General features: G+C 34.2%; 1 protein-coding gene across 3 annotated transcripts; it reads right to left on the reverse strand.

Annotated features, from left to right (window-relative positions):
* Positions 1-6,278: 6,278 nt before the first annotated feature.
* On the reverse strand, positions 6,279-12,139 carry LOC111389483. 3 transcript variants are annotated; one of them, XM_023014401.1, is made up of 6 exons: positions 12,029-12,139; positions 11,400-11,534; positions 11,059-11,148; positions 9,946-10,095; positions 7,626-9,226; positions 6,279-7,426 (listed from the first exon to the last, which is right to left on the reverse strand). In XM_023014401.1, exons 3-6 carry the CDS (start codon positions 11,116-11,118, stop codon positions 6,541-6,543), a joined length of 2,697 nt encoding a protein of 898 aa, XP_022870169.1. In that variant the 5' UTR covers positions 11,119-11,148; positions 11,400-11,534; positions 12,029-12,139; the 3' UTR covers positions 6,279-6,540. The 3 variants fall into 3 exon arrangements, with proteins under 3 accessions (XP_022870169.1, XP_022870167.1, XP_022870168.1); XM_023014399.1 differs by having other exon boundaries at positions 11,647-12,115; XM_023014400.1 differs by having other exon boundaries at positions 7,626-9,223; positions 11,400-12,115.
* Between the last annotated feature and the right edge of the window lie 106 nt (positions 12,140-12,245).

Raw genomic sequence — 12,245 nt, forward strand, 5'->3', positions numbered from 1 at the left:
CTAAGCGAGTAACAATCTAAAACAGAGCCGATCCTGAGAATTTAGGGCCTATGACAACTTCAAATATGTGTGTGTGTGTGTGTTGGGAAAAATAAGGAGGTTATATGACACAATATGAAATATTGATCATACAAGTAAGAACAAGATTGAAAACAAGAAGAATGATTGGCAGAGGAATTAAGTAATTTTATTATTGACAACCAATGGAAAGAAAAATACAATATCAACAATATATAAACTGGAAGAAGATCTCATATTTATATGGGACGTCCCAAACCCTAGAAATAACTTAAAAGATGAAAACTAGGTCAAAATACGTGCGAAAATCACTTAAGGCTAAAAACTCATGCGGCACCGTCTACCAAGCGAAAGACAGCATTGTTGCTCAAACGAGCTCAATGACAGGCCGACAACAACTCCCTACTCCAAAAGTTCGCCTTCCGTTCAAGCAATAGGCTAGCAACCTCTAGCGTCGCAAATTCGATTTTTCTTTCTTGGACAATATTTTTGATACTTTCAAGCCCAATATTCTAGAACGCACAACCCTAAATCGAATTTGGTTATAAACCCAACAATCTTCACGTGACACAAATTTCAGTGTAACGAATGAAACTCCAAATTTTTTCCACTTGAAAAAAAGTTCAACTGTAGCAAAACTTTTAAACCAGAACCAAACATCTACGCCTCATGAAAAATTACTCTTCCTTTTCCACAATATCTACAAATGATACTCGAACCCAAACACTGATTTCTCAAAATTCCCACAAGTAATTCAAAATTTACCAAACAGAGTTGAAGTACACCCTATAGCATAATCAACTCCAAATGCTTTAACTGATAGCCCTTTGTAGTCTCGATATTTTCAAAACCCCAGAAAGCATATGCAACTAGATCAGCATCATGTACATATCCTCAATGGGTCCTTCCCTAGCAGTTGAACACGATGGCACCGCAAACAATAGTGGCAAAGCAGAATTACCCATATTCTCCAAACTCATATGAGTAGTATTCTTCAATAATGACCCAGAGACAACTCCCAAATGTACACTATACCAAATTGTATATCCACTACGGTACGAAACATGTGCTAATGATTTTTCACCGATTATGCGTGACCTTGTAAGATGTATAACTAGGACTTCTTCCGCTCCTCCAGTACCACACCGACACCCTTTTGGACCCTCAAGACTCCACTTGCTCCAGAGAACTCATAACCTTTCAAATCAAAAGTACTCAACCAAATGAGATTCTTCTTCAAATTAAAAACATGTTGAACGTGATCTAACATTCTACATATTTCATCTACCAACTTTAATCGAATATCCAAACACTAGGTACCCGACAAGATATGTTGTTTTTCTTGATAACGACACCTCATGTCACCGTCTTATATGCTTCAAACAAATCTTTATTGGGACACATGAAATGCACAAGTTATATTAAAATATGGCACACACAACGAATATGAAACAAATAACCACCAAAATCAAGCTACAATACCCTACATAATTTATCAATAACTACTTTATCAATACTAGCATTGTCGAATGTAAAAGAACGAATTTTACTTTCGCAACAATATTCTCTAATAATGGTCATAATCGCATTATATATATTGTTAGAATTACGAGAGAATTCAATAATTTTAAAAGCAATAATTTTTTTATACATCACCAAAGTGGGTCTATGTACTGTGCAGTTACAACTATATAAGCACTTTTATTAATTACCTCCCATATATGTGAAGTTAAAGATATAACACCCCAATATTTATGCAAATTCAAAATCAATTGTTGTTTTGTTTGAAGAAAATATTTTATTGTTTTGACTTACCCCAACACACCTCAACTGAAGATATTCTTTAACGTATGAGACGAAATATTGGTTGTTTGTTATTGCAAGAGGCAACTCAGCACCAACAACAAGTTTCACCATTCCCGTTCGAGGATTCTCTTCTGAATACATCAACTTGGTGAGGGCGCGAGTTGTAGAATTGGCGCCTGGACAACCAAATTACAGTTGTGGTTGACCAGCTTCAAGAAGTCCATGTTTAATCGTACACGCTTTGTAGTGACGGTTGAGGTGGGTGGGACCAATGCCTTTTAGCCATGTCAATCGTTGTTGGCAGTATTTACATATTGTTTTGGACTCTGGGACTGAATCGATAACACGACTCGTTGAAATCAATTTGAAATGATCCCAACATTTTGCCCTTTTTTCCCTTTCGCTCCCCTCTAGCATTGGGAATGTCTAATTCGGGTTGCTCCTCTTGTTCTACTTTGGGAATATCAACGTTATTCAAATTAATTGGAGTATTGCCTCCTTCTGCATCCAAATTTGGAATATCTTCAGGAATGGGTAATTCGTTTAGACCGAAAAACTGATTCTAATATTGACTTTGCGACATCGCAGGTGATTCACCCCCGACACCGAACAAGCCCTCGACAAATGAGTATGGATCCATTTGTAAATTGTGAAGAAATTAAAAATATACCGTATAGATGATACACTAGGACTTGATTAAAGAGTACGAAATTAAAATTGTGAATTTTTAATATGTAGTGTCAAAAATGAGAATTGAATGAATTGAAATTGAATGATTAAAATTGAAGATGATGAAATTGTAAAAATGAATGTGTATTGTATAATTATTGATAATTGAGCACAAGAGAGATTGAGAGAAAGAGAGAGTTGTTGTCGAATTGTGTGAAAAAAAGAATTGGATTCATGGCTACTTATAGAGGAAAAAAATTCAATGACTGAAACAGTCATTGATGAAAGTTGAACTACATGATCAGTGACCGAAAGGGGGCTTAGTGGTTTAACCATCTGTGATTTGATCAAGACTTTCCTTCATAGATAATACTAGTGAAGAAAATGCTTGTACATTTGATATCTGCATTTTCATCTATTCTCTTTAGTGTAAAGTCCAAGGGAACGAGTTAATCTTTGCAATTAATTGACGAACTATATTAAAAAGAAAGAAAACACATTTTGATTTTTATTCTTTATTATTGATTGCATCGATCGGATTCTAACTCGAGTTAAAATTCTGTAGTACACATTGGGGATAATGATAGTTAAAATTTATATACACATAAGATCTATAGTTCCAATTAGATTTAGAAATACTATTCAGTTTAAGCATTCATGTTTTATTTTTTGTCCTCTTACTCTGCATCTTGTCTATTGTTTTATTTACTACTAATTGTTAAATGTAATTCTGAGCTGTTAGGATGTTAAAACTTGTATTTCAAACTGTTAATTTTATTAACTCGTGCTCAATGATGTGTTAGATGACGTATAGATAACTCATGCTTAAATGATGATAAATCTTTTAACATTTAATGTAATTTTTTTTGTAAATTCTTTTTAAACAACGTATAGTTTTTCCAACTAGTTCTTGTAGTGCAAACATCATATCTGGTGGAGTTGATTTACCACAACGCTTCTTTCAACATATCATGTCATCATTAGGTTATATATCCTAAGCACTGGTGCTTAGCTTATGTTAAGCATCAATGACATAACACATCATTTAATTGACGAATCATTAAATATATGGGACATACCATTAACTTATTTACCAATTAAATATTGTGTCACACACACACACATATCTCCTCAGCACCGGTAATATAGTACACCATATAATTGGTGAATCAATCACATGTATTTAATAATTCACTAATTAAATGATGTATCATATCACCGGTGCTTAATATAAACTAAGCACCGATGCTTAAGAAATCATTTGCATAATTTTTATTATTATTTATATGGTCACATGTTAAATGTTTTGTACTCCATTCAGGACATGAACTTGGTAAACTAGTTCTATGGAATAATTTTTTATATACAATCAAAGAGTAGATGATGACGTATAACTTGTTGCTAGATGAAAAAAATATGCATTCATCATCGTGGCTCACAAGCTGGTTATTTTATTGTGTTTAAATACATTTGAAATTTCTCATTCAATGTTTCAATATTTGATCATTCTGCCATAGAAGTAATAAATGAGGATGACTTTTTTGAAAGTTTATTCTACAAACAATCCTATATTTCGAGTAACATAGGCAGCCAATCATGACGGACATTGAAAAGTTGCGAGCTCTTCTTTAACTTCGTTGCCTTCAACGTCATTTCCTTTTTAAATAAACACAAAACATAAATTTACGATTGCCCTTTTCGATTAAATTTTTGATTCCATGTTTTATTCATTTTTCATATTATTTTGTAGTATGTACCCAGAAACTTTGCTTGAAGACTCCCACCCAAATTTGTGCAGAATGTATGAGTCCGCGATTCTTCACATGATAATTGACAAGTGCGTACAAATTTAAGACGAAACGGTGACATATACGCTGTTTTGTACTACATTGTGTACACTATAAGGGAAAAACTAATCAAAATAGATGATACATGTGTCTCTGAGCTCATCAATGATGAATTGCTATGTTCATGGTGTACAAATTGCCTGCTACATATGAAAGCTTAATCCCTACATAGCTTATTTCTAAATGTTTCTTTCTAATCATTTTATGTTTGCTTATTTGATACTAAAACTAAATTCTTAACTTTCCGTTTGAATATTAAATTGTTATATTCTAAATGTTACTACCGTGTTGAATTGAATTTTTTTCATTTTATTATACTTTTCCTATTTAGTTAATGAATTATTCATTCAAATTCCTACAAGTATGTTTTCATTTTTCCATTTATATTATCCCGAAATGAAAGAATAAATAAATAGATGATTTGTTTAAACTCTATTGAATACATCATTACAAAAAGTCACTTGCATCACACGGGCCAATAACTAACCATATCTGGGCTCCATTTTTACCCCAAAAAAATAAATAAATAAATAAATAAATAAAAATAAAAATTCTTTTAATTACACATTCTCCCATAAAATAATATCATGCATAAATCAAAAACTTTTCATTATTTTTTTACCATATATTTTTCTAAAAAATGATTACTCCAAAACACATTTTCTCCCAAAAACTCATGTTCATGGAGCCCAAACATGAGCTAAAATATTCATATAATTAAGATTTAAATTCTTCTACAAAAAAAAAAAAAAAAAAAAAAACACTTAACATTTACATTCTAATTAAAAATTAGTATGTCTGCTAATTGGAAGTTGAATTGGCTTAACTGATAGCAATTGGGCTTTATTTTGTTTGTTATTTTTTATGAACTATGTGTAATTATTTATTTTGGGGGCCCTTATAAAAGCGAAACCCTAGGTGATCACCTTCCTTGTCTACAAGCAGGTCCGCCTCTGAATCTAAAGGTGTTGAGGGGCACCTAGTGGCAGGATATGTACTTCTTGAAGAAGTGTCCTAATGTAGATTGAGAGAAATAATTAAACAGGAGAGAAATTGGAGAAATTTCAATATATATCCTATACCCAATAATCGATTAGTTTCACATTTGAAATACCCTACTCCTATCTGTACTTAAAGTTATAGTAAAAATGTAAATTAAAGGAGTAACACTTTAAACTGAATGAAATTTCAAGGCAACTCCAAGTATCTTCTGAACTATTTTTCGAATAGGCTATGGTACCTTGCCACATGAGGTCCATTAGCTTCGAGGATGACATTGTAGGGCAACACCAGATAAAAGATGAAAGGGCCACTAGGGAGTGTCGAGCACGAAAATTGCATGGTAGGGCACACCAATGACCCTCAGTGCTTGAGAGTACAAGTTCCAGCATGCCATTGGATATAGTGGACCCTAAGTTAAAGGAAATGAATTGCAAACAAGTTGGCTAGTCGTAGGCACTCAATGACATAGCAGTTGGATACAAAACAAACATGATCATTTTGAATAAGCAAATATCCAAGTTCCAATTGCAAGAGGGAGGCACTCAAGAGTTCATGCTAGTAACCTTTGACGGTTCATTGTAGAATAAGCCATTGACATGACTCCATATGATGAATGGCGTGGAAGTGATGCAGTCCAACACACAAGCGCAAGCTTGATTCGAATTTTAGTATTTTTATTCGGGGCTTATGTTGTAGTTGTAAGACTTTAGGGAATATGGGAGAAACTTTTTATTAGGTTAGGTACCCAGCCTGTTAAGTTTCGGCTGCAACAGCATGTTTTAATTTAGTTTTGAATTGATTAAAATGGTAAATAATTATGATTTTTTTCCTCCAATTTTGATCTAAATCGCCAGCTGAAAGAATCAACAATTTGTCGATCTTATGTTCTTCGATTCTTACACTTACTCAAAAGTAAAGCCATGGCAGACTCATAGGTTTGATTCAACAAAGCTTTTGATCATCGAACAATTTAATTCACATACAAATATGAACAGTTCACATTTTTGTAGAAGTTAATATATTGAACACCAGTAACTATCACTATCCAATGCAAACAAGATGTATCAGGAAATAGAAGAATGAGAGTTAAAGCTCATACCTTGCTAGAGCACAATTTCTTCTGGAACCACAAACTTTTGACTTAGTCCACTGCTGCCAAGATGTCATTGACCAATTTCAGCATGCATTGTTCAGCCACCTAGCCACTACCAGCCAGGCTAAGTAAGTCTGCAATTGCATCTTCAACCCTAGAAAAATGAGTCAAAAATGTTCTATGTACTTCAGTAGAGTCAACTTGATTATGTTGCCACTGGGAAAGAACATCACCCATAACCTTCAAGCCACTCTGCAGTAATTCTACTCCCTTGTTGATTCCATCAGGAAATTTTCTTTTCCTACTGAAATGTTTCTCATCGTCAATCTCCATCATATCACATGCTATAGACTCTGGATTGATCTTTCCACTGTTTTGAACAAGTTCTTTTAACATTTGACCTTCTTTAACGAGCAACTCTAACTGATGGGATCTTGGTTTCACAATTTCCTTCTCAAGAAATGCTTTTAACTCAGACATAAACCTTTCTTCATCAGCTTCGTTTCCAGATTCCAAGTCAAAAGACAGAGCAGCATCTTGTGGCACAAATCTCCACAGCTGATTACAAGAAGTATGAGCAGCAAAATATCCAAATGCTGAGATCGCCAGGTGAACAAATGCCCAGTGCTGCTCCCTTAGTAACATGTGATACAATTCCCAAGCAGCTGAACTCCGAGCACTATCATCACTATCTGCCAAATCCATATGACCAAGACCGCCCATGAAACGAGCTAGGTTAGGTTTGCACCAAAATAGTTGACCATCTGATTTTTCTGGCCTCGAGATAAAGAGCTTCTGAAGCTCCAAAATAACTCCTTCCATATCATCAGATGAGTACAAATGGTTCATGTGAGAAAAAATGCCTAACAATTCACCTAGAAGCTTGCAGTAATGATCTTTAATTTGGTCGTCTGTGGAGTTTTTGTACTTGTGAATCATAGGAACCAGGTACTTCAGAGTTTTCATCTCAGTATCAGATAGGCTGACCTGGCTATACATGTATGAAAAAGAATTAACAAATACTTAAAGTAAAAACAAAAGGAAACATAAATGTATTTAAAGAATTAAGATAGGATATGAGATGTAATAATGAATGTTTTATGCATAAACATTGGCATTTTACTCAATTTAGTCATGACAGCAAGATTCAATAGATTTAAACTTGAAGTATTATAGTATCATATACTTACAGAGACTGCAAAGCAGCAGAGAGAACAAAAACTGGAGCACCATAAATGCCAGAAACACATGGTTCAGATGACTTCTCTTCCATGCTCTCTATAAAGTGAAAATATTCAGTTATAATTCTTTCTTTTGCAGTACTTCTCGTCTTTTCTGGGAGACTATTTAAAGGGAAACCTTCCATGATTAGTGCTGTATACACACTTGATGAACACTGAGATCTGTCATTGCCAACAACAGAAGTGTAAACTCGATCAACCATCAATTCTGTACCGTAATTTAGAAACATGCAGATCAATCTTGCAATTTTTCGCAGATGACTACTAGGAAATAATACTGATTCTGGAGCAGCTGTATGTCTCAATAGTGAGAAAAGTTTGTCAACAATGTCATTCATCATGTCTGGATCAGCATGGCGCAACATGAAACACCAAAGTTCAGTAATAATTTCCCAACAGAGAAAGTGAGGATGGAAGAGATTTTCGAGAAGGAATGACTCTACCTCGCCCCAAACCGGACTTGAAGATGTTACTATCATGAATGTCTTCAACGCATGAAGTACAGAACAGAACATAGGCTGGTAACCAAGTTCCTGGTTTTGGCCAGAACTATTTACAGCAGGAGTTTGCAAGGCAATAATTGAAGAATATACTTCTTCATTTATGAGTATATCCAAAAGCCATCCTAGCTTTCTGGCAATTCCAAATCTGACATCATCTTCTAGATCAGGAGCACTTTTCAAAAGATGAAGAAATAAAGCAACACGACCAAGGTCCAATACTTTTGCTTGGTTCATAGCATTGGAATTTACAGAAAATATTGCATGTAATGAATTGTTTCCATCGTTATTATTTGTAATTTCATCAACAGATCCCAAATCACTGTCATTACTGAACAACCAGTCCAAAATATGGAACTTTTGCTCTTCTTTCACCTGACCTGAAGTTAGTAGACCATTGAGTAAGTGTAGGGATGTTGGCTCCAGAATTTCTGCTAACACTTCACTTGCAGATTTCAAAGGTTCTACCTTACTCAGCGAAATTCTAAAGGTCAATATCATAATGACACAGTGTGTTATATCTCTGTATAGAGAAAGTGCTTCACATTGGTATTGAGAAATAATTCTTACAGCATTAATCAGATAAAATTTCACAGGAAGGTAAATCCTTTTAGCTTCAGACACAGAGACCATTTCCTTTAGTGAAGCCGACCAAGTCCCAGCTGCACATCTTAAAGACTCGTTGGCCAGTGAAATTAGGGTCATAATAACACCTGCTATGTTCACCTTTGCTGCCAAAGCACCGTTCCCGAGCTGAAGCAATGTAACTACACCCTTCCATGACATGTTTAATAGACTCACAAGACTGCCACCATTGTCAGCTGCAAGGACACCCAATTCACACAACTTTTCTATTGTACATTTGATCATATTGATGACAGGATCTGCATTTTCAGCCTCCTTGATGTCTGTAATGCTTTCAACTTCTTTAGTTTTCAAAAGGTAGATATCCCAATTAACACCATCTGAATATACCCTGCATAGTCGAGTCACAGCATCGAGTGCCACCTGTACTCCCTTCAATAACTCTGGAACTAAAGTATGAATCTTCTGGATAGCAATTAAGAGAGTTAGCAAGCAATAGGCAGAGCTTTAAAAAATAAAAAATAAATAAAATTCATTCACACAAAAGTATATCAAGTTTCACTCATCAAGCCAGCAAAAGAAGTCAACTCAAAATAGTAACAACAATCATTTTTACCAATCACTTGGTTTATCTAGAAAACAGTCATTGACGTTACAACAAACTTCATTATCTCTATCATATTTACTATAGCAGAGCAAGTACAAGCATTAACAGCATAACAAAAATGCCTTCCTCATCGGTAATAGGTTTGCTAGTGGAAATTGTGAACTCACGGGAGAATCAATGACTGCATCGAAGACGCAACACTAGTACATCTAAGAATTTTTAATCGGCTAGTCATAAATAACCCCGGGGCTTTGGAACAAAGGATTATCCTGGCCGCAACAAAGGGTACCTAATTTGATTTTCTTAATAGAATTACTTCTTCGATTAAGGCATGCCTGACACTTGACAAAACAGCAAATTGCCAACAAACACCATTGGAGGTTTATCCACATAAATGATTAAATGGACATCAGAAATTGTGTCTTTAGAAAATATATCTTATCTCGAAAAACCATATAACGAATAAATTCATACACAAATCAAAATTTTGAAACAAATCTCCCAAAGGAAACATGCGAACTATGAACTCAGATTGGGGAATTATAACAAAGATAGAATCAATGCATGCATTCATTACCTTTATTTCTGATACTGAATCTTTTGTCAGATTTAACTGTTCTGAGATGAAATTCCCAAGGCTTAACATCACCTCTTTGTTACCCAATATGGGATATCTTGCAAAAGCTGAATAACTAGCAGAAGAGTAGCTCAGCAAATCCAAAAGCAACTGAAGTGAAGTTAAAAGATGTCAAAGAACACATGATGCAATTACATTTGAATAGATTTCAAAAAGGTAGAAAGATACTTCAGGAAGCAAAAAGAGTCTGAAAGCATAATCTGAAACAGATTGCAAAAAGCGTTTTACACATGAAAGCCCTCAACCAATTGGAAAAATAACCAAAAATAATCATATGACTTGTCCATATTGAAGATAGACATGTCCCAAACAAAGGACAAACCCATTCCATCTTTGGTTGTCACGGAACAGAGAAAAATGTAGAGAAGGGGACAAGACTCGAAATGTTTCAACTGCAAACATCTAATAAAATGAATTAGAAGCTTGTAATCCCTGTCGAATCAACACTAAAGCAATCATATATGTTCAGGACTGAAAAACTTTTGGAGAATACAGAGGCTGTCAAGCTTCAACCGCAAGTTAAACTTGAATGAACATACTAAAACTTTGTCAAAATCACATGTAACAATAAAGAGCCCCTGTTTTTGAACATATAAGACATTTAATATCATAGCACAAATAGCTCTTCATAAGAATCAAAATCTTGGAACATCAAATTTTGGAACATCAGAACATGATGCAGACTTGCAAAGTAACTATAGAATAATCTCAACAACCTCAATTTGATTTACATACATGAGATTCAATATAGTTCTAAAGAATAAAATATAGCATTGATGGAACCATCAAAAGAAAATTTCTATAGAAAGTCTCCAATAGGTCAAGATTCTAAACAATAAAACAAACATAGCCTGTATGCATTGCCATGTGAATTGTTTGCCTTCTAGCATATCATATGGTGCACAGTTTGCCTTCCTTGGTTTTTTTATGAAAGAAAATTTACCTAAATCACGAGTCAAGAGAACAATTTATTGAATGAGATGTGGATCTATAAATACAATTACAGTCCAAAATTTTGTCATCCCATCCTTTTATAATTTCAGACTTGTTTACCTGATAGAAAATGCTACTGTGTTCCTCTTCTTCAGAATCCTCTGTTGACATCAGTGTCATCTTTAGATGCTTTCTACACCAAATGTTCGCCTAAGAAAAAAAATCCAGGATGAAAAGTATAGATCCTCATCAAGGCAACAAAAACACACCATGTGCAGCAAAATATATTTGCCTGACAACAAAATATCTTCAGATGCTTTCTACACCATATGTTTGCTGAAGAAAAAAGCCTAGATGAAAACTACAGATTCTCATTGAGGAAACAAAAATACACCAGGTGCAGCAAAATATATTTGATAATTGTAGTCTAGATATTAAACAGACAACAAAAACAAACTTACTTTCACTCCTAGACCAAGAAATTGTCCTAGGCATTCAGATATATCTGAATCCAAGTATTTTGCAGCCACATGCAGAATAGTCTTGTTCAGGGTGCATTGGGATATATCCAGGCAAGTGAAGTCTTCCCATAATATCTAGTGATTGTTAAGGTATATGACAAGCAGCAATCAGAAATAATTGGAGAAATGAGGCATAAGCATAAAACTGTAAATTGTAATATCAAAAATCAAAACAGATAAAACTTACTGATATGCCAGATATTCCTTTTGCTTCAAACACAAGCCTAAAATTTCATTAAATTATATAGGTAGTAAAAGATCTCAGATTTCAACCAATAGCAAGAAATTTTTGGTTCCACTTTCCATGTTGATTATCTGGTTTAGCTCATGTTGATAAGACCAAAAAAAAAGTATTATTTCAACAGTAAATACCATTATATTTTTTCTAAAATAACCAATGAGATCAAGCAGTTATGATACCAGAACATTCAAACTCTAAAATCAGTTGAATGCAAAGACATGTCAGCCTTCACTAGAAAATAGCATGAATATGAATTGAATAATAAGAGATACTCATAAACCTAGACTAAAGTGTGGAGCATGAACATGAGTTTATCATTTTGGGATACTATCAAAGATTCAATAAGAGAATTCACTTCCGATTTCTCAGCTAAATCTAACTCCTCCAATTCTACAAGCAGTTGCACACGATTCTCAACAACCTGCAAGAGGAAAAAATTTTCAAATGCAACAGAACTCAGTGCTGTATTTAAATAGAACAAGAAATGCATGCGGGAAAAAAAAAAGAAAAAAGAAAAAAGAAATTGAGAAGCAAAAATAAAATAT

Source organism: Olea europaea, unplaced genomic scaffold, assembly GCF_002742605.1.
Source record: "Olea europaea var. sylvestris unplaced genomic scaffold, O_europaea_v1 scaffold5972, whole genome shotgun sequence".
Taxonomy (NCBI): domain Eukaryota; kingdom Viridiplantae; phylum Streptophyta; class Magnoliopsida; order Lamiales; family Oleaceae; genus Olea; species Olea europaea.